The sequence below is a fragment of the Bactrocera latifrons genome, unplaced genomic scaffold (assembly GCF_001853355.1).
Source record: "Bactrocera latifrons isolate USDA-ARS-PBARC rearing strain unplaced genomic scaffold, ASM185335v1 scaffold_11, whole genome shotgun sequence".
Classification (NCBI taxonomy): Eukaryota; Metazoa; Arthropoda; class Insecta; order Diptera; family Tephritidae; genus Bactrocera; species Bactrocera latifrons.
The window spans coordinates 2,398,373-2,422,351 of NW_017534519.1; the positions used below are offsets into that span (position 1 = coordinate 2,398,373).

The window sequence follows — 23,979 nt, forward strand, 5'->3', positions numbered from 1 at the left end:
TGTCTTAGAAAATATGCCAACAGAACATTTCGCTGCATCAAATTTCTTGACATTTTGCGCCTACCGACCCACTGTGCTCACCTTATTTCGTCGCCGACAGTGTCGCTTTCATCTCTGCATCACACATTTTGTTTTTGTATTTAAGTACTAATGCTTTTCAAAATATCAATTCGCACTTTATTGCTGAATTATGTGCGACAATTTCCGACATCGCTAATGCCCCAACGCGTGAACTAAAAAACGACACAAAAAACAGCGAAAAAACACCGACCAACAACAACAACTAAGGAAGCTCCAAATGGTTTGATGTCTTGTGGCACCTTCCCACTAGAACCGCGCTAACGTGCAATATCGTGTTCTAACACTGCGCACAACCCAAGCGACGTGCCACATACACTTACAAACTTGTACAGGCGCGTTGTTTATTTGTTTATTTTGATTGACCACCCCCCTGCCGCTGGTGGCGTTCTCACACCCGCCGCCCAGATGTGCGCACGTCGTCATTTATCCCACTGAAAGTTCCTGTCCATATTGAGCTGAGCGCTTATTTATGTATTTACACATGTTTGTTGTTTGTTGTTGGTGTTTTTGTAGTAATAAAAGCGTAGGCCTACCTAGCAATTCGCATTTTTCTCACAGGTATTGCAATTTCCGCTTTGTTTATGGCCTCGAGCGTATAAATAATAAACAAATAAACATAAAGGTGGAGCTCAATGAATTATGCGCCAATAAATCAAACCACTGCACCGCTCACACACACACCCATCAATGAATATTCAAATACTTCTTGTATATACATATGTATGAATGTGTGTGTGTTTAAAGCGCCTGGCAATCAGTTGTAATAATTCAAGCGTTGCTGCTGTTCCATTAGTTTTTAACAAATTACGCCTTTCAAATGAATATTCCGAAAATGCATTGCCGTTCACCGCACACACACACACATGTATATATACATATATGTCGGCGCTCTTGTGTGGCGCGCACTTTGTTTATTTGCTTTTATTTTATGTAATTTTTGCAAATGTACTCTTTGCGCAAAACTACTAATAGTTTCGCATGAATTTCGCCTGCTTGTTGTTGTTGTTGTACGATGTGTTGGCTTTGCTGTTGCTTTGGCGGCGTGCGCCACTTTTCATTTCTGCAGCACATGCGAGTGATCACGCGAATGCAACGAAAAAAGCATAATCATTATTATTTGATTATTTATGCAAATGCTTTAATTTTCAATAGTAATGTCGGTAATTAAGTCCTTTAATTTATGGCTTAATTTCACATGCACTTGAATATTGATGCAAATGCGCTTTTGTGCTGCCATTTAATGTGTTTCGGTAGTAATTGTGCTTGTTATTTGGTATTGCTTTGTTGTTATTGTTTTTGTTGTTGTAATTGCATTTAATGCACACAATATTCGATTTTTGACTAAAGTACTTAGCAGGTGAATAAATATCATTCGAACATTACTTTGTAATTATTGAGTATTTGTAATTAGTTACCGCGGTACCGTTATATAAATATTTACAAAATAAAATATTTGTGAGAATGGAAATAAATTAAATTTTCTTATTTGCTTTTGTAATTATGGGTAATGTTGAGGTTAGTTTTGCAACTTCCGATAATTTGATCTCGATCAATGAAAAATCAATAAATAAATAAGAAGAAACATGTTATCATTATATGAAGTTTTTTTTATATTGTTATTAAGTAATCCAATTAGAAAAATTATAAAGTGTGATGAGAAAAGAAGGGAATGGACACAGAGTGACGCACTCAATTTAAGTTTGAATTTTTTTGTTTTTATTTATTTTTTATTTAATTTTCTTTTCTTTTCTAATTTAATTTTTTTAATTTACACACTGAATTTTAGTTTGATTTTTTTTTTCAAATTTATTTCATTTTTTTAATTTCTAAAATGGAATTATAATAAAGAAAAGGTGAAAACGCAACTCCGAGCTTTATTCAGCTCTGAATTTATATTTCTTCCCGCATCCGAATAAATTATTAACATATAATAAAGTGCTAAGCTCCCTGAAAAAATTAAAATCATTATATGAATTTATTTTATATTATAATCATTACTTAAAATTATTAATTATAATTACAAAAAAATGGAATGAAAATTAAAAAAGGCAGAGAGCGCATCTTCTCTTAGTCACCTTTAAATCTTATGATTTTCTTTTTTTTAACATTCTGCTCAAGTGCTCAGTTCCCATAAATTTTGGCATCCACTAAAGGCAATTTGTGCGTTATTGAGAAAGCACATGTGAGACGTGACTCGCGAAAACAGCGATTCATGGAAATCAATTTATGCGCTTACCGCTGAATGGAGAATACCACACTTAACACACACGTACACTAACAATACACCACGTTAGACGTTAATGTTGTCACATGATGATCATGTGATAATAACATTTTGCACGTCGTGCAGTCACTTACGGAAGTGGCAAAATGTTGTGACAGTTAATACAGGGTGACACCGAACGCACTAATTTCATTAAAAATTGCACTTTTTCCACAGTGAATATGGACTTGTGGACTTCGCTAGTCATCTCGCCGAACTCACCTATGTGCCGTGATTATTGCTGTTGTGCAACACGTGTCGCCTGACGTTTGCGGTCAGTAGACCACATCGAAGCAATGTGTGCGGTGCTTTTAATTGCATAATCAGGTTAATTGCTGCCGGCACATTGCGCTTTATGACATTTTCTCGTACGCTATAAACCATTTTCTTCAATCAAATGAAAACACACGCGTAAATAAATTCATACATATCTACATACTACATACATATATAAAAACACTTAGCATATATATAAATATACACATATATGTATGCAATGCATGTAAGTGTGTTTGTAGATCCCCAACTAGCACTCTGGCTGGCATTCTTCAAAGGCGAACTGAAAGTGCCTTTGTATTGATATGCCTATAAAGTGCCGTTATAATAATTTCCGACACACGCACACGTTTTTCTCGTGTCATCATTTAACAAAACGCTTTAATGAATAGTTCATTTGATGATTTACCTATTTTGTTTGTTTACAGCCCTGCCTTCGCCCACCACGTCCCGCTTCTGAGAAAGCAACAAGTGTGGTGACTTCTGCTTTTTAATAATTTTTTTCATCAATTCACATACGAGCGTACATTCCGGTGTACTTTGTTGCTTTTTTAGTTAACTGTTGATTTTTTCTTTAATTTGTCGCGGCGAAGTGTAAGTATGTCAGCCGTTCATTTAGCTCAATCAATTGGAAATAAAAAGTGTTGTTGCCTAAATGAAAAAGTTATATAACTATTAAACGAACATTTTGTTTGTGTAATTTGTTGTTGCAACACATCTACAAATATACACACATACATATGTAGTTATATACAAACATACAGTCAAATGAGCTAATTGAAGTGTAACTTGAAGTGTTAAGGGAAGAGAAAAAAATAATATTTCAAAAAAAAAAGTTATTAAATATTAAAAAAATAATAAAAATATTAAAAACAAGTAAGGAAGGGCTAAGTTCGGGTGTCACCGAACATTTTATACTCTCGCATGATAAAGTGATAATCGAGATTTCGGGCATGGTTGTGAACCGATTTCACCCATATTTGGTACATGGCATGAGGGTGTTAAGAAAATATTATATACCGAATTTCATTGAAATCGGTTGAGTACTTCCTGAGATATGGTTTTTGGTCCATAAGTGGCGACGCCACGCCCATTTTCAATTTTTAAAAAAAGCCTGGATGCAGCTTCCTTCTGACACTTCTTCCGTAAAATTTAGTGTTTCTGACGTTTTATGTTAGTCGGTTAACGCACTTTTAGTGATTTTCAACATAACCTTTGTATGGGAGGTGGGCGTGGTTATTGTCCGACTTCTTCCATTTTTGAACTGTATATGGAAATGCCTAAAAGAAACGACTCTATACAGTTTGGTTGACATAGCTGTAGTAGTTTTCGAGATATGTACAAAAAAGTTAGTAGGGGGCGGGGCCACGCCCATTTTTCCAAACAAATTACGTCCAAATATGCCCCTCCCTAGTGCGATCCTTTCTGCCAAATTTCATTTTAATATCTTTATTTACGGCTTAGTTATGACATTTTATAGGTTTTCGGTTTCCGCCATTTTGTGGGCGTGGCAGTGGCCGATTTTGCCCATCTTCGAACTTAACCTTCTTATGGCGCCAAGAAATACGTGTACCTAGTTTCATCATGATATCTCAATGTTTACTCAAGTTACAGCTTGCACGGACGGACGGACAGACGGACGGACGGACAGACAGACATCCGGATTTCAACTCTACTCGTCACCCTGATCACTTTGGTATATATAACCCTATATCTGACTCTTTTAGTTTTAGAACTTACAAACAACCGTTATGTGAACAAAACTATAATACTCTCTTTAGCAACTTTGTTGCGAGAGTATAAAAATTAAAGTGTGATGACAATTTGTTGCCATTTATAAAAAAGAGTTTTGATAACGAATTACATTTGATATTTTCAAACTCTCAGCTCTCTATTCGTTCTTTCGCGTGACGTTTCTTCATCTTCCTTGCATTCACACATACTTATTTTTGTGATACATATAAATTGAGTATGATTGATAAGTCTTGGAATATTTGGACATACATAATTGAAATTTATGATCAAATGAAAAATGCACATACAGTTGTGTATGCTCTTGTGACCGGAGAATATCGAAGTATGAAGAATACACTACGAAGTGTGCCATAGAAATTTGCATTTAAAAATTTTGGACTCTCGTGATAATAGCGGTTTCATATCGATAATGTTAACAATTAAAAAGTCATCAATAGTGAAAGCTTCTGGAGACGAAAGAGCAGCTTTCACTATTGAGTATTTCCTTCTAACATTTGGGAAGAGTTGGAGTTTATATGGAAAAATCTTCTGTAAAACCAAAGCAGCTTTACGAATTTTTAATGAGAATTTAAACATTTTTTTGAGTTACAGTTTTCTAAAGCCCCTCAGCTCAATGAGTTATCTTAGATGTTACTTAGGTTTCCTCGGGTAAAAAATAGCCTTTCTTCAACAATTCCTATATTCTCATATAAAAAATTAAATATTTTATTAGAATTCTTTATAGTTTTTAACATACACTATTAACAAAAAAATTCAAATTTTTGAAAAAATATTTTGAAGTCGGCCATTGCGACGCCATTTCCGGTGTCCCCTCGAAAAAAAGATGCGGCCCGCGTTGGCAGTATAACTCCTTACAGGACCATTTAAAGTGAAAAATACGTGTTGTGGTTGAAACCATAACTTAGAACTTGGACAAAGAAAAAAACTGAAAATAGGATTTTTAGCAGATATTTTTTACAAAAAAATTAAAATATTAGTGAAAATTTCACAACATTTTTTTTTCAAATAGTTGTATTCAAAAAAAGGCGTGTAATATTTCAGAAAGATCCGATCAGAAATCGATTTTTTGAAACCCGTAAACCCATTTTTCAGGCGATCACACAAAGGTGTGATCTTAAAATAATTTCATTAATATTCCCATTCATTAAACTGCCCATTGAATTCATTCCAATTCTTTTTGGAAACTTTCTCAGCCATTAAAGCCGGCTAACACAGTTATTTATTATTTATTAGATTGGGACTTGGTTGTGCTAGTTTTTTGTTTACAAACTACACTTTCTGCACACTAATTATATTCACGTCAAACTCAATTATCGTTTTTGTCATTTTCATTCGGTGAAAAACCGCAAATGCAAAAACAAAACAAGCAAAGCCAAAACATATTTAAGCTTTTAATGTTTTTGTGTGCTACTTGTACAACAACAGCAATAAACCAGCGAGCGAATATAAAATCAGGGCATAAACAACTTGTTTATTTAAAAGTTCGCTAGCTTTTTAATTGTTTAAACATATATTTTATACTTTTATGCCTGTCCATTGTTTAATAATTTTATTTCGCTCATAATTTTTCTAAATACCGTCGCTTGTCGAACATGGCCGCAAGAGATTTGGCGGCGGACGTGCGCTAAACCTCCCAGGCGAGCAACGCATGTTCTCCTCCACACGCTTCGCGCGCGCAGCTGGCTTGGAGACACTTGTCCGCTACGCCCACTGTATGTACGTGCATGTCATTGTTGGTGTTGCCTTCCTCGCCCATTGCCTTCACAGCTCATTGCTGAAGTCGTTTTTCTCCGTGTGGACAATAAACTGGCACCTTTACGAGCGCTTTTTATGTTAACCCGCACTAATAAAATATATGGCAAACGAGCGGAATGTGGCCGGAACGTGGAATTGGAACTGCTTCAAATTATAAAAGCATAAAAACGCCGCATGAAACGAAACAAAACAATGAGATTAGCCGCTGACAAGTGCCTGCAACAGCCAAAGGGGCTTAAGCATCTGCACACCTCGCATTCTTGCCCAACTTTGTGCTGATGAGCTTATCACGTCGCCACTCGTGTGGGCGCAAGCACTCACCTGAGACGGTGTTCAGGCGAGGGCGCGTGTGTGACATTTAGCTTTTGAATTAATACCGATTTTCTTGTGTTTGATTTTCCCGTTTTTACGAGTGTTTGCAACGGACCATTTCGGCGTAATTGCTTTGATAACGGTATTAGACACCGCCTCCACAAGTCTGGCTGTGCATTTTGGCTCAGTCGGCGCGATGTCGTGATTTACAGGCACATTCGCCAGTTTTACTACTTTTCCCACTTGACGCTAGTAAATTAGCGGCCACGCCAAAGTTCGGTCATCTCATAATAATATTAATTTATTTACTTCACACTTAGAATTTGACAAATTGCAGCGGCATTTTATTGGCATTTAAAAATGTTATGATCCTCTATGCAGTAAAAACTGCACACGACGACGAGGTTATTAAAAAAAAACTACAAAGAAAATTATGAAAATAATGTATTTTAAAAGCGCTCGAAGGTGAGCAACAGGTGCGTTGACGCGCCAAGCTGCTCGACTTGCGGCGCTTTCGTCAATTTTTAACTAAATTTTGGAGACATCATTTTCGCTGGCGCTGGCGCTGGCGAAATGTTTAAATTTAGCGATTTCCTGCAAAGCTCGCCATTACTTGGCACATACCTGTTGAAGAGACGGTAATTTTTAAGTGTCAGCACCTAAATTGTGTGAGCATTTTTTAATGACAGCAGCCTGTCAAATGGATGGCATTTCTGTGTTTGCCAACGCCTTTGATTTTGACACAAAGTTGGCTAAAAATTTGGTTTCAATTTCACAAATTCCGGCAATTAGCTAACAAAAATTGTACCACGTGGAAGCTTTGAGCTTTCAAGGTCGTCTCATGACAAATAGCCTAAATTGAAAAACAAATAATGTTTAAGAAGTGTGACGTATTTGTAGAAACATACATGCAGTGTAGGAATTCGAAGTGCTCTAGATAATAATATGCACGAACTCCAAAAATTTAATTTCGAAATCAAATGTTTAGTGTCATGTGTCACCTGTAGGGACCGCCGATATCGGACGACTATAGCTTATAACTGTCATACAAACTGGACGGTCAAAATCAAGTTCTTGTATGCAAACTTTTTTATTTGACAAGATATCTTTATTATCATATATTTGGCACAGATTATTCTCAAAGGTAACGCTACAATATCATAAAGCTGTCATATAAACTGACCGGTCAAAACCAAGATCAAGAGCTTTTTATACCCTTTTATGCAACTGTAAAGGGTATTATAGCTTCAGTGTGGACAAAGTTGTCTGGTTTATTAATTATTTTGAATTGAATTCTTTATATTTTCATTGTACAAAACTATTTCGATGTATATTTCTGTAAACTACAAGCACATATATGTATGTATGTACATAAATAAATATGTAATTGCACAAATTCCATTATTTCGAAAGAAAGTGAAAATAATTCCTTCCCTGTGGTACAACGAACTCTTGATGACGCCAAGCGCTCACACACTCACACATACAAACGCATTCCAGCATGTTGCCACAACAAACAGTTGCATTCATTCACTCAACGTTCAAAGCTTAAACGGCTGCTCCAATCATAAATACAATAACAATGACAACAACAATGTGCGCACAATTGCCACAGCCATAATAACGATTGTAATTGTAAACGTTGCACTTCAAATGCAATCAACGACCCAGCAGCATTGGCAACAACAACAACACCGAGTATAAAAATGAAAACGAACACAACAAAAAAGCGTTTTATAGTAAACTGCCCAAGCTTGGGATAGCGTTACAGCAACAACATTGCGGTTATCACTGTTGCATGGAGGTTGAAGAAGAAAGCGCCGACAACAAACACACACACAAATGTACGGCATGACAACAATAGCAATAACACTGACACGCAATTAACAACACAAGCTCTCGATGCTTGCTCCCAAAAGGTATCAACATGTTTTTTGCTTCAATATTGTTGATTGCTGAACATTTTGATTTCTTATTTTTCGATGATTATTGCTGCTGTCGTGAAACACACATGTGTCTGTAACTATTCAACAACAACAACACTAATAAATAAATGCCTCTACTATGAGCTATGTGCGTGTGTGTTGTTGTTGTGGCCAGCAGTCATCAGCCTCCACTACGCACGTTGATCAATAAATTGTGACTGCGGTTGTTGTTGCTGCCTGTCTGCCAGCCTGCCAACGGTTAATTGAGGTAAATTAAGGTAAACTATCAAATGACAATGGCAACAACTAACAAAAACATACACGAGTGGGAATGGAACATTTTACGAAGGCTTGCAACAGAGATGTGGCACAATGGGAGGGGCTGTGTGTTTGTATACGGCACCGAAAGCTACAAGATAGCACGCGAATTGTTTGTGTCATTTGGAAGAGTGGCAATCGGTTTAAGAAATGCATTTGTTAGTGTCTCTGCAGTCAAAAAAACACACACACACATACGTGGCGGTGAGGACACAATTGCCTTCCATCGCACTTTTAATAAAACTTTAACGAAATTAATTTCTTTTAATAGCCACAAAGCAGCATCTTAATGAGATCGAAGTGATAAGACCTCGTAAAAAATAACACAAGCTGTACAAATATTACGCTCGCAGCTGCGTTGCGTCAAGCGCACTTGCAAGTTGCAACAAAATTCCGCTCCGCGTTACCTACATACAAGGCGACGACACTACAGCTCGTTACGTGAAGTACTCGCTTTAATTGAAATTAATGCAGCATATGTACCTACTCAGCAGCACACACACAAACACATATGCCACAAGTTGCTCCGCTTAAATGCTCCCGCTTTATTCGTGGGATTCAAGCTCCATTTCTAGCGCTCGAAACTCCATTTTGTGCACCATTTTGACTTTTACTACTTTTTACGGATATCTTGCTCTCCGTTTTATGTTATCGTTGTTTTTGTTGTTGTCGTCTGATTGCTGGTGTCACTTTTAACTAGTTAACCGTCATTGTGTGGCGTTTCGCTGTTGGTTTCTTTGTGCTCACTCACTCATACTCATRCCAGTGCAATTGGTCACGCACACATCCATCGTAGCTCTGCATCTCTCTCTCACTCGCCCCAACCCCAAAGCCGCGCTGCTCTGCTCTTGAACAATTCGCTTACCTACGCTCAAGCAAACAACAAAAGGTACACTGACTCACTGTGATTTGTTGGCTTCTGCTCGCCGCTCAGCAGTGTTGGGGAAAAGAAAATAAAAAATTTACAGAATTTGGATTATTTGACGAGAAAGCGTAGAGAATGAGTAAAATGATATTTTTATTAAATTTCATATTTTTTGATATCAGTCGATAAAATTGAATATATTTTATTTCTAAATTGATTACTATTTTCGAAAAAATTGGTATTTTGTTTTAGAACTCACAAGTTTGTCGTTCTTGTACGAAAAACGCAGCTTCATTAGGTAGAAAAAGTATCGAGGTTCTGGAACTTAAGACCTGAACTCTCTGCTCTTGCCTCTGCTTTTAGCATTGCCTTCAAAAGCCATGCTATTGCTATTATTACTTTTTTATCTTTAAATTTTTTCCTCTATTAATTTCGCCCTGTACGAATACGAGTTCTCAGCTCACGTTTGCTTTGGCAGCAACCAGAAATTTCTTGCTTTTAAGTACTTTGTCTGTGTATCGCACTGTCTTGCCTGATTGTTGGTGGTTGTTATTCACATGCTTGTTGTTATTTGTGTGCATGGCTGACTTGGTGTGTAGCTTGAGACCTGGAGCGGAGACCTGACGATGAGATCATCAACATGCTTATTTACCAGCGTAAAAAACAAGTGTTATGTGAACCTTTCATATACCACACATACATACATACATATGTATGTGCCTTTCAGAAACACATTAATGCACAAGTGTTAATACATGTAGATATGTATGTGTGTATTTCTCCGTGTTTATGTATGGTCGCTCACATAATGGCTTGCTGGGCTATATAATTATAGCTTCGTGCAACAGTTGGGCTATAGGCACACAACTAATTTATACATATGTACGTATGTACACGAAGATTCACTTGGCACTCAAGCATGAAATACAGAAAGAGTTGATCTCGCGCCATCCCTGACTCTTGTGCGCATAAAACTGATAAGTTTTCGTTTGAAGCGAAGTGCAAAGTGCATTGCCTCCGCTGATTATTGCACTAAGAATGCCCGCATTTATGCATGTAACACACATGTGAGAGTATATATTGTTAGCTTTTGGTTTATTTTCATGGAAAAATTGCGAAAAATCAAATGAAAGCGATAAAAACAAAGGTCGAATTCTGTGGTTTGCAAAAATCTTTAAAGGCGAGCTTGCTTATTTTTAAACTTATTTTTTCCCATAATCTGCCCCCACTTAGGTAAAACCGCTGAAATTCCAGTTAAACGTCTCCACGCACACACTCACATATTTTTTTTTATTCCAAAATCCATCAACTTTTTAACTCGTTACCAAGCGTTTGTGTGGCATTTTCGCTTCAACGTTCGCTCTCCGACTCAATCTCATTGGCCGCTTATCTGCTGGTACAAACCCGCCACAACACACACACATACACCGGTACATTCGACTGGTGTCGGCTACAAATTCGTTTAATGACTTATCGCTTGAAAAATATCTTTTACACTTAATTTGCTTTTATTAATTATTTTTTCGTTTGTAGTCGTTTCCAAGTCGCACAGACCTTCGCAGTTCATTCGTGTGTTTTTTGTTTACCACTTTTTGTATGTTACTCACTTCTCTTGGTTCGCTAACGGTCGCTGAATTCGTGGTGGCTCAAAATGAGGTACGAGCTCACCAAACAACCGAACGAAGAAGGTAAACGAAACAAAAACACGATACATGGGAATTAAAATGGCGTTCGGTTGAATTTTTGGTGTTGTGAGCTTAGCTTGAATATCTACAATAAGACTTTGGGTGGAATTCTTTTTATTAATATATGGTATGTATGTGGAGGCAAATTTCTAAAGAATGAGTCAATGCTGATTATTTACTACAAAATACATAAAAAAATATAAATTCTTATTAAATAAAAAAATTAAAATACTGAACATACTTTTTAATTACTAATACCTTTAACCATAGCGATTTTTAATTTAATTAGTTATAGTTCTAACATTTCTTTATATTTCTTTATTCATTGCAGTTCCCTCATTGGCATCCAGTTTACACCATCCACACCACCAAAACAGTTCGAAGAGCAGCAGTAACGCTGAGGAGGAGAACACCTCCATGCCGGGGCCGATTTCACCACACACAGATTTTATGGTGAAATGCCCACAATGCCCCAAACGACTAGGGTTTCAGGTAAGTTATTTACACGAAAAGAACTTCAGCAAAGAATATATGCAAGTTGTTCCAACATTTATACGTTTTTGAAGAACGAGGAATGTACCGCGACCTTAGGGCTATTATGGTGCTCTTATGTATATTATTTACCAACTAATTAACACCTTCAATCTCTTCCTTTACTTGCAGTCTCTGAGCGAACACATCGCCTGCGAACATCCACATGAAACACTTAATTCTGAACATGTTCCATCCAGTCTTGCCTACCACCACCGCAACCACCACCATCAGCTACACAACCATCAACAGCACCTTCACCAACTCCAACAATCCTACGCACAAGATAGCATCGTCGATATTGATGATGATAACGAGGATAACGACGACAACAGCAGTAACAGCAATAGCAACAGTAGCAATATAAAGTTTACAAATTCACCAAACCAATATAGTAATAACAACAACGATAGCAATATTAAAAATAATAACAATAGTATTAAAAATATTGAATACGAGCGTCGTTCACCGGCAACACCGGGCGCTACCAACACCGCGCACAACAGCGCCAACTCACCCAAAACTAAGCCAAGCAAACAACAACAACAGCAAACGAATATGATACCAAATGTCACACCCACCGTCTCGCCCACACCACCGAACGATCTCAGCGCTGCCACGTCGCCATTCGCCGCAGCTGCGGCCGCCGCAGCAGCAGCAGCAGCCGCTGCACAACACCAACTACCGCCTTTACCGCCACATCTAACACATCCACATGGCATGCATCCTCATCTGCCGGCTGCGGCGCAACTGATGGCCGCCATGGCCGCGATGCAAGCGCAACAGCAAAATGGTGCGAACAACGGCATGCATAACGGCAGTATAGGAACTGGTGGCGGTGGCGGTGGCGTCGTTGTGGCATCCAACCCGTCTGCACGCACCTCACCCACCAGCCAGTTGCTGGCCTTGGCCAACAACGGTCATCATGCGGCGGCGCATGCGCTGGCGGCCAGCCACAACGGCGGCGGTGGCGGTAGCGTCTACGACATGGACGCGGCGCGCTCAACCTCAAGCCCCGGTTCGATTGGCGGCAGCGAAATGGGCGCCTACCACTGCGTACAATGCCCGGCGACATTCCAGACGCGCGAACAGCTAGAGAAGCACGAGGTGCTGCATTCGCCCAGTGCGCAGACGCAAACGTCAAACCAAGTGAGTACAAACTAATTCTTTTTATAGGTATGTATGTATGTAGGTAAGCCAGTAAGACTTGAACTTTCAAAGCCGCCATTTTAACTTTGTTTTGGCATCGAAGCAGTATTTCACAAAGCAAKTATGATGTATGTATGTACATATGTGTACGTAGCAAGTGAAACAAAGAAGCGCCTTTGTCTCACATGCAATCATTGGTACCTAACTAATGAGTAGCGGGAAAAAGAAAAAATATGTAGTATATGTGCAAGATACTTCCAAGTAAACCTTAACAACGTAGGCATAAATTGCCACTTGAAGACGGCATCAGAAAGTCAAATGTGAAAGACTGATTTTGATTGAAGTTGTGCTTGATGGCGCAGTGAAATGCCATGCGGCACGGTTGGTGTAGATGAAGCAAGGAAGAGTGAAGTAAATCATTTTAGAAGGAACAGACTCTGGGAATGATATTCTATATATGTATGTATACACATACCTATGTATACATATGTCTAGATAAATTTTACATAAGTGTGTATATACATGCATACATACATATGTATGTTTTTTCTTTAATTTTTTTTGGATAAAATTTTTTCTTTTTTAAACCTTAAAAGATAATGAGTTCACCAAAAACGAAGACAGTAACGAAAGAAACCTTGTAGAGACATTACAACACTGTTCGAGTAAATAATCATACATATACATGCAAACACTTCACTACTACTATATACACTGTACTAGATACTACGAAGTCTAAAAGATAGGCGTAAACAAATACGCAATAAAAAAATAATATATTACAAAAACAAGAAAAAGAAAACAGTAAAGTACTAAAATACAAACCGACTGCGCTGTCTACACAGACCGATGCATGTGGAATAAATATGTATATACTCAACGATGCTTGTTAGTTGGTACCTACAGTCAGGTCACCATTTCGCCAGCACCGTACAAAGTCTAAAGCGGTGATTGGAGCTGTGCGCCTCATGTTTTTGCTGTAGTTGTGGTTGGAAACTGCCAACGAGTATCATACCGCGAGTAATCTCCACTTGTTCCGCTCGCTACTTCGAGCCTATCAGCAATTGTCTTACCGTCGGATGCCTGCTGGCTGCCGCACTAGTTGTGCGCTTAGTTGCCTATTGTTATTGTAGATATTGTAGTTGTTTTTTACTTCTTATCTAACACTCAGACACAGTCATAACTCTCGATTGTTTATTGTGCGATACAATGCGTAGCAATAGTTGGCGATAAGCGCACGGCAGCGGCAGCGGCAGGGGAAAATATGAAATATAAGTCGCTTGTTTAGTGAAAGACATCACACACACATGCACCCAAGCTCGTTTTATGTATGGCTGACGATAAGGCATGAAATGGCTGTATTTCAACATAATGATAAGCGAATTAATGAAAAAACATACATGAAAGATACGCCCACTGCGGCTGGCTATAAAAGTGAGCAGCAAAGTGGAAAACAAATATCCGAAGCACAGATACGAGTATATACTCCGTAGAGACATGCACATGCACATGCACGCACCTAACAATCGCCCCTGTGTTGCTGATAAGTAAGGTGGCACAGGCGTTCTCCTTGCGATGTTGACGCTGCGCTCTTATCATAAACTCGGAACTTTTCTACGAACTAAGCCTACTTGGCCTCGAGTTATTGCGTTTTACCGCCACTCACAGACATTATTATCGCCCGCTATGATCATAAATTATGATTTGATGTTTTGGCTTCCAACATTTTTTCGTTTAATAAAACCTGTCTAAAAGTGCTGTAAGCAGTAAAAAAAAAAAAGCACATAAAGTGGGAAAATGCACATGTGTGCTGTGTGTGGCATGTGTGACGCACAACCCACAAAGCACACCCTCACAAAAGCGCCAGTAACGCCTGTGGCTCGCACCACCACCCTCGCGAAATCGGTCATTTTTTCTCATTACGTCGCGCCGTGTGCGCGGCAAAGCTTGAGGTGAGCATTTGCTAAACAAACTAATATGCAGTTCTATGCGAAAAGGCAGCAAACACGCCCGAACGCAAAGACCGTATCTTTAATAACCGTTTTTTGTCTGCGATGTTTTGGCGATCCATCTCTTTTGGCACACCCCACTCCCTGGAGCATACTCGCACATTTGACGTTTGACCAATAATGTCATCTGTAACGGCATTCGGACAGACATATATACATACACATTTGCAGTAATGCTGTACTGCTGCCGGGATAGTGCGCCCGAAAGCAAACTAATATGCCGTGCGCATAAGCGTGAAAAATACTCATATTGCTATAAGTATCCTCCTCATGCTGCGCACACACACAATTGCCTGTGAGGTTCCTTGTTTTTGTTTTCGGCATTTTTATTTGCACGAAACCTAATACCTTTCGCTGCTAAGCTGAGTTTTGCTGCATATTACGGTCATTCATAAACACCTCCAGTGCTGCCATACAAACACACACACACATGAAAGTATGATTACTATATTTTTTCATTGGCATACAGATTTTTTTTTATCTTTATCCTTATTCTAATATGTCAGTTGTGTGTTTGTGAAAACTAATATCGCAACAGTTGCCAGCAACTTTGGTTCCTCAGCCACAGCTGTATGCATATCCCTCAAACATTGCACCACACACTCCCCCGCTTTTAGTCTTAACCCCTTAAGTATTAACTAAACTCTTAAAAAAACTTAAAATGAATGCCAAAAGTACACATTTTAAAATGAAAAAAAAAAAAATCTTCAAACCTTTTGCCGGAAGTGTAGCGTGTAGCATCTCGAAATTTGTTATGCATGAAACTTGTTTGAAGTGTTCATAAAAAAGTTTTTGCACAACTACCTTTCGAAAGTGTGCGTTATATGCTCTTTATGCGCTGTACAACTACGCGTTGTTACTTTTACAGTTATGTTGCACTTTGGAAACATTGCGAATCCAGAACGGCAGATTAGCTTAAAGATAGTGGCTGGCGGCAAAAGCAGTTGAAATGAAATCGATTTTGCACTAAAATTAAATCTCCAGCAAAAATGTTGAAACTCATATTATCCTCGTTAAAGGCTTAGACGGCTGTAGTAAATTCATATTAACTGTAAATATCTACCTACCTCTCTTTCGCATATAAATTTGCAACGATTTTAATTTTCGCCATAATTGCGTTGTTGTTGTTTATTTGCTACGAGAAATTACAAAAGCGCTGCAAATGAGCGCGACTAAAGTTTTCATTTGCTTTAACTTACGCCTTGCTCTCCTGCATGCTTTTCGCGTCATCTTCAGCTTCATGTATAGTATGTATGTATATTATTTAAAATAAATTGCTATTAATTTCTTGCACTCGTAAACGCGAATTGTTAAAAAACAACACGAGTAACAGTGGCAATTGCACAGACACATGCGACCTTTTGACTGCCAGCCCTGACTAGAGCTGATGCTCTGTGGAGTTGATGGTCAGCACATTTATTTTACAGACTTTCGTCAGCAATAAATACCTTTACCTATACATACAAACATACATATGTGAATTCCATGTACATATTCAAACGTATGTATGTCAATTACTGCATACACACGGTGAGTAATAGCTCATGAGCAGCTCAGTAGTAGTCAATATAAATGAAAGGTGCATAAGGAAATATTTGTTTCATGTTTTTTTTGTTGCAAAAAAAAAAAATACAATAAACAGGGTGACCGCGAACGATTAACAACAAACGACTGGCGAAAATGTCCGCTCATTAAGGGGTACGTTGAACCCGTTGGTTCATTAGCGAGATTTTGTCTTTCGTTTATGGTGTTATTTATATACAGTTAGAAGGCCGAAAAAGTGATTTTTCCAGAATTTTTCTGAGAAAACTTTTAAATTCATTGGTCCAAAATTTTTTTAAATATTATGGTACGTTTTAATTGTTTTTTAAGACATAGTGCTAGTAAAAATATATATTTGGAATGGAACTACAGCTGATCTCCTCTCAAAAAAGACGTTTTGCGGTAAAAATTAACAAAAACCAAACAGATTTCGTTAAAGAGAGATTAAATCTAGTAAAGCTAATCGAAGAAGTAAATATTTTTTTATTACGAAATGGCGGCTTCTAAAAAAATCGTTTCCTGACCAAAATTTCGACCTTAAATGGTTTATTAAAAATATGTACCGGTTAGAAATTTGAGACTAATCGATTTAGCCGTTTTCGAGTAATGTTGGCGCAGACTTTGAAAACACCATTTGGAGAAAAACGCGTTAAAATTGTGTTTCCAAGCACTTCGAAACGGCTTTTCAAATTTGGGTGTTACCGCGAAAATATTCACCGGAACTATATGAATTTTTCTGTGTGTATTCTTAACTACATATGTATGTACATATGTATATGTACATTAACAAAATAAAATTAAAAAAATATTTTTTTGAAAATTCTAATTGTGATGATTTTTTTTTTTTTATTAATTTTTGATAAATAGTTTTGTTAACGCAAAAATATAATTTTTCATTTTTCATTGAAATAAGTGAAATTAAAAAAAATACAAATATTTATATAAGTTCATCCAAATACAAACTATTCCAAGGGCAGCCGTAATGGCTCACTGGGCATCTCAACTCAAGTGATTACTGTTTGAATATGCCACCTTGTGTATGTATTACACACAAATTCAGCTTTGCACTGCATATATGCATGTATGTATGTATGTATGCAATGGTAACACTCAGTGAAGCATTCAAACAATTGCACGCCTCTCCGTCGTTTTCATTGCGGCAGATATTTTCACCTAAAGTGCATGCAATTTTTCAATTTGATGCCATTCGGCAGTAACCGTTCTGCTCACTTCACACACTCGTAAGCGCTCAGCGCGCCAATGAGTAAATAACAGTGCCGTAACTTGCATGCAAATATTGCCACAAGAGCGCCCATGTATGCGTGTGTGTGAGTGCGTGCGAGTGGCTGGAGGTGCATGCAAATGAAATGTGGGCAAAAGTTGTTTACAACAACAATTCGCACACATAGCGGCGCTCATTTAAACGGCCGGCATTTAAACTGGCGAAAAAAATTTAATTGTTTCAGTTTTTAAACTTTTTCCCCAACACTAGATTAAATTTTCTGATAAATGCGCGTGTGTACGGGAGTTTCACTTGAGCAACAATGTTGACCAATAATTTATGGCTGGCCATTTGGTCGGCAATTATGTGCGCGTTGCAAGTGTGTACATGTGTGTGTGACCTTTGGAGGCGGAGAGTGGGCTTAAAGTGATGCTGAGGCAGGAGCAGAAATCAAACAGCAAGAACTTTGCTGGCCCATATCTGCACACATACATACACATATACATACATATGTACACTTGTTAATGATTATGATGAAACCGTGTTGCGTCTGGCAGCAGCAGGAGCAGAAAAAATTCCACAGAAGCTCTTTTATTAAAAGTGAACGAGTAATACCAACAACAATAACATAAGCCTAATCGTGGTTTTTACTGTGGCCATTTGTGAACTCAGCGCGTCTAACTGCGTCGCCGTCGCAGACGCCGCCATTGTCAAGCATTAAAGCCACATTCTGACCGATTTTATTTGCCACTTGAGCTTTTGTTGACGCCACTCGCAGAGGTGGTGCACCAGTACGTGGGTGTGTGTGTGTGTGTGTGTGTAAGCGTGGGTGTTTGCGTTTATGCGCTCGCGGTTGGCGCGCGGTTAACGCAAATGCTTTTTAAATGTTGCATGCCACGCATGAACGTCATGGACTAGGTGCTTAAATGTCACCGCACTGACCACTGACGGCCACACGGCTGCACTGAGACAGCCGGAAAACAAACATACGCACACTTGCTTTTAAGTGCGTCCCATTGGGGGAAAGAAACTTGCTGTTTGCGCGCGACTGCCGCTTGCTGGCAGCTGTTTACACTTATCGCAAGTGGAGCAGCCAAGCGACCATTAGGCGTACATACTTCTGCCTACATATGTACACACGTACATACATACATAGATACATATTATATATGTGTCTGGGGTAACTAGGTTAACCGCTCTTAGCCTCAAAGCGTGCAAATCAGATGAGCGCCGAACAAGCTCCAGTTTAAGCTTTAAATTTTCACAAATAATCGTTAAAGCTCACATCAGCTCATATATATTTACATATAGATGGGAGTACATAGCACAGCAGCCTCTTATTTATGGCCGCATGTTCTACTCGCGTTTAATTGAGCGTATACGCCGTGTTGTACTGGCGCGCCGTACTTCGTGCATACTATTGCCTTGCCTCCTCCGCCTTCTTACTCTTCCTGCGCTGTTTTGCAGCGATTTCTGCATGAAAATCGCATAATGCGCAATTAATCTGTGCAAATTGGTATTTTCACTTCGCCGCGCTGCAGCTGGCACACGCACGACCTGCAGTCCAAGCTCTTGGTGCGGCTAACGCTGCGACTACACATAATACGCGTATATGTATGATGTTTATATATATGTGTGTATGTTTTTGTTGTACTATAATTAATTGTTTTCACACATAATAATTTAATTGTGCACATATAGTACATATATTTAAATTTGTTGCTATTGTTGTTTTTGTGGCAATTTGATAATTGTGCATTTGTAGTTGTTGCTATTGTTGTTGCGCAGACACTAAATAATCGCGCATTTTTACATATGTTCATTTGTTAGCGCCCGCCGCCGTCGTCCGCGCCGCGCATGCAACAGTGTCCCGTACGACCAAAAATATATATGTACATATATAACAACAACAACAAACATTCGCAACAATAATTCGCAAATAATAGTTGCAAATTAATTGTCTTTATTGTTGTCACTGTGCGCTCGCAAAAATATGCTTAAACTCATATGCCCATACAACCATGTGAATGTGTGTTTACATGAGGAGTGTGCATGCAGTTGTGCGTGTGCGAGCTTAATGCGACACAAATAAAACAATGTCATACAGGAAATGGTGACAAGGTGTTTAAATGTCATTAACAAAAGTTATAAATTATCTTAATGAAAAATAAATAGTAATAATTTAAAAGTGGCGAAAGTCACAGGTGCCCAAACGCCATTAATTATGCAACGCAACTGTAGCTGCACAGCTTCGGCGTCGGGTTCATTTACCAATCCCAGCAGCGACGCGGTTTGGCGGTGAATAATGTTCGTAGCGTTCTTAGTTACTACAATATATTTTCATGCAAAAATTTTTTATTTTCAGTTTTTTTATTTTGAACTTTGAGTTAAAAGGTTTGCCATTTTTATACTAATTATTTTTATATTTATTATTTTTAAATTTATTATCATTATATTTTCTATTTTTATATTTATTTTATATTTATTTATTTTTCTGCTATATCCAATTATACTAAATGCAACTCGAGGGCTCCAAACTTTCTTCAACTATTTACCTCATAAATCTAGGCAACGAATTAGCAGGCATAATAGCATTTTGCATTTTTTATAAACATATAAATAATGTGAAATAATTCAAATATCCAACATGCCACAATAGCAAAAATAAACCACAAAATTGCCGTTTTAAATATTTCTATTGTCTACATTTTATTACACACTTGAGATTTGCTTCAAAATTTTCACCAATATACATAAATAATTTGCAACTGAAAAGGCGCTTTCAAGTTGGTGCTGGTTCGCCTACATGCTTTATATACATATGAGTATACATATGTAAGTATATGCCTATCTAACAAGTGGATTTGGAATTAAGAAAACATTTATAAGTTATAAAAAATTTTAATTCAGATTTATAGAATTTTTTATCGATACATAGTGACATACGTACATAAAGAAACATATATGTACTATTTTTTTTATATAATTTTTGATTTTACAAATACAAAGTTTTAAGAAATTCAGTAAAAAGTTCAAAAATAAAGACAGAAAAAGTGTGTAGCAACAAATATATAACTAGTCTGGGACTAGTTACGTTATTGCTAGTTCCTATTTGATTGGTTCGCGACTAGTTAGTAAAAAGTTCAAGTCGAAATACTACTGGTGCATATGAAACTACTTTGAGCCTAGTTAAGTTATTACCAGTGCTAATATAACTGGTTTGCGACTAGTTAGGAAAAAGTGGTGAGAAAAGTGGCAAGGGAAAATCGTCAAAAACTGTCCACATAAAAAAATCTGTAAAAATTAAAATTAAAAAAAATTAAAAACAAAAATAAAAGTCAAATATAATTGATTCTAGAGGCTTTTTGGAAGAAATTTAAGAGCTCATATTTCCACATGCAACATGTGGTTTTTTCACACTGTACATTTTTACACATACATACATTTGTCCATAGAAAATTTCTAAAAATTTCTAGTTGCAAAATGACGCAAATTTTGTATATAAATTAAATTAATTTTCTTTTTATGCATGGCATTTTGACTAAAAAATTTATATACAATTAAATTTGATTTCTCGCTCAAAGGTGTTTTGTGTTTTCCGCACAATTTGCTGCTATTGTCAGCGCCAAGCGGAGTGCATTAAAAAAGCGTATACAAAAAATAACAAATATTTAAAGGGAAAGCATTTTATGAATATGTATAAGAGAAATTAAAAAGATTTATGCCGGAGAAATAAGAAAGCTAAAGATCCAAAATTTAGTAGCTTTCCACGGCGTAGCGTTAATGTGAAAAATGTGCACGCCCCACCGGAATTTCCATTAATTTCAGACAGCAGCATAAACGCATTAAAAGTTAATAAATTTTATTTATTATAAACGGCGCGCTTGACTGTATATCAAATTAAGTGTTATATAAAATACAAATACATGTGTATATGTAAATGCTAATAATATGTATAAAAAGGCGTTCAAAAATAATTATTTTCGTATTCTACAAAACCTTATATTAGAAATAAGTCGATTTAAATCAAGGCTGCCATTTTTTTTATTTACAAATTTTGGCTTAAAAATTAGGTTCTAAATTTTTTATAATTTTTTTTAATAATATAGTTAAATTATAAAATCGAAAATTTTGATTGCCAAATCGCAATGAAAAATTGAAAATAAAATTTTTAATCCTAAATTCAGAACCAGCCGAAGGCCCTGGTAGCCAGTGCTGATTCTTACAAGTAGATTAATTATTTATAATTTTAAATAAATAAATAAAAATTCAGAACTAAAAATTATGACTCTATTTTTAATTAAGATTTTCGAGGTTACAAAATAAAAAAATATTTTTATTGTTAATTCACCAATTTTTTTTTTTATAATTTTCGAGATTATAAAGTCGAAAAATTTTATTTAAATGTTAATTCAATTTTTTTTATAAATTGTTGGTATAAGTCACAGCATTCGAGCATTTAATGGCGTCTACAATAATTTATGTTTATACCTTGAGACAACTGCTATGAATAATATTTCCCATACTTTTCACGATGTAATGCAATTTAATCTGAATTAAGGGTGTATATGTAAGTTATATGTATATAAAGTGTGAGAGTGGCGTGTTATTGACCCTGTTAAATATAATTTCTCACTCACGAAACTCACTGATTATGGAAATATGTTTTATTTGCAAATTTGCTCAATTTACACATTTCAAAGTAATTGAATTTTCTAGCCTCATTCATTGATAACCTTTTCTTTACACTTCTCACTTCAGTTGCCATTTTTTTGTTAGTGTCACCGCAAACTAAAGGTATTTGTTTACAAATCTCACGGGCGTGCTAAAAATTTTGTTGTTTGACATGAATTTTCAGTTCCTAAGCAGAGGCTGCTGCTTAGAAGCGCATGGCGAATGTGTAGATTAAGAACCTTTGCGAAATATGCTTTTACGTAAGTTCTAACACGTTGCTGATAACGTCAAATACGAACCGTTAATCTGGGTCGCTCACCAGCGCACGGAACGGAAAGTGCCCGTCATTCCCCGCCAGCACACGAGCAATTGATTGCCGCTGTCGCTGGCCGCCCAGAGTTAAGTGCGTTAATCGTTGCTTGCGCGTCACCACAGGTTGTTTGGCTGCTCAAGCTTTTGCACAAACCTACATGCACACACAAGAACGTGCGTGTTTGCTAAAATAAATATTATTTTTATTTATTTTCCTTTTTGCACCCTAAAAAGTGTCCAGCGCACTTAAGCGATCGCAATTTCTAAATAATTACGTTGAGTGCTGCTCTTGCGATTTTGCACTTTGTCGCTTGTGACTGCGCCAACGAACTTTTTTTTCGCTGCCGCAAACACATTTTTCGCATCTTTGTATAATTGAAAATTTATCGTTCCTCCAAAGCCAGAAAAACAGGAAAAGAAGAGTAACACAAAAACAACCACAAAGATCAGTGTTCAACGATGCGTAGAAAAGCTAAACTTTTTTTGTACAATTTTTCAACGCCGCTTAATTTAAACCAACAGGTGCGCTAAGTTTTTTCGCAGCAAATTTGAGTGCTATTTTTTGTCAAACAACGCATGTCAACTCACTTCAACGCATATCATTGAAACTACAGTTGTGTGTGTGTGTGTGTGTGTGTGTGGGTGTGTGTGTGTGTGTTGGCTGCGTGCAGTCTCGCCTTGAAGTACGAGCAGACTTGTCGGCCGATTGTGTGGCGACACATTAAGCGCATTAAGCCAACAGAAAACACAAAGTACAAAAACAAACGATACTGGCAATTTAGTTGAACTAGTGGCAGCGTGAGGGGGATGGAGGGGCAGTGCAGGCGATGAGATTTGTGAAACAAAAACGAAATTCAAATTTGAATGAGACTGACTGACTGACAATCCATCGTCGAATGTGGCCGCCCCTTTGAGTGATGTCAGGCTGATGGTGGTGGCGATGCATGGCGGAGGGGGGCCGTTGGACGGTGGCATACCAGTGTGCCGGCGGTAAGCCTGTTCATTGACACGAGCTTTTAATGCAAAGACAGCGAGTCGCATGTTGTATGGCTGTTCGAGTGACTTGCATTATACAGCCAATTATTAGGCGCTTTGCTGTACGTCACTCATACGCCATGTTGACAAGCGAGTGAAAGTACGAAAGGCAAGCAACGCTAATCCAATGTAGCCATACAACATTTTACGCACTAAATTGGCGCAATTGAAAGTGCGCAAAAAAGCATAATTACTTCGTAGCAAATAGGTAAAAATAAGCACATTTTGGGAGTCAAAGAAAATTAGAGAAAATTGATTTCATTTTTTTAT

General features: G+C 37.5%; 1 protein-coding gene across 2 annotated transcripts in view; it reads left to right on the forward strand.

Annotated features, from left to right (window-relative positions):
* The window catches only part of LOC108973121 (zinc finger protein 1), a 56,304-nt gene that overhangs the window by 20,139 nt on the left and 12,186 nt on the right, over positions 1-23,979 (forward strand). Inside the window, exons 1-3 of one of the 2 annotated variants that reach the window (XM_018940164.1) lie at positions 11,330-11,362; positions 11,567-11,727; positions 11,899-12,915. In XM_018940164.1, the coding sequence (XP_018795709.1) occupies positions 11,653-11,727; positions 11,899-12,915 (1,092 nt within the window). In that variant the 5' untranslated portion in view covers positions 11,330-11,362; positions 11,567-11,652. Of the gene's footprint in view, positions 1-11,329; positions 11,363-11,566; positions 11,728-11,898; positions 12,916-23,979 lie in introns of those variants that run through there. The other variant, XM_018940154.1, reaches the window with a different exon arrangement.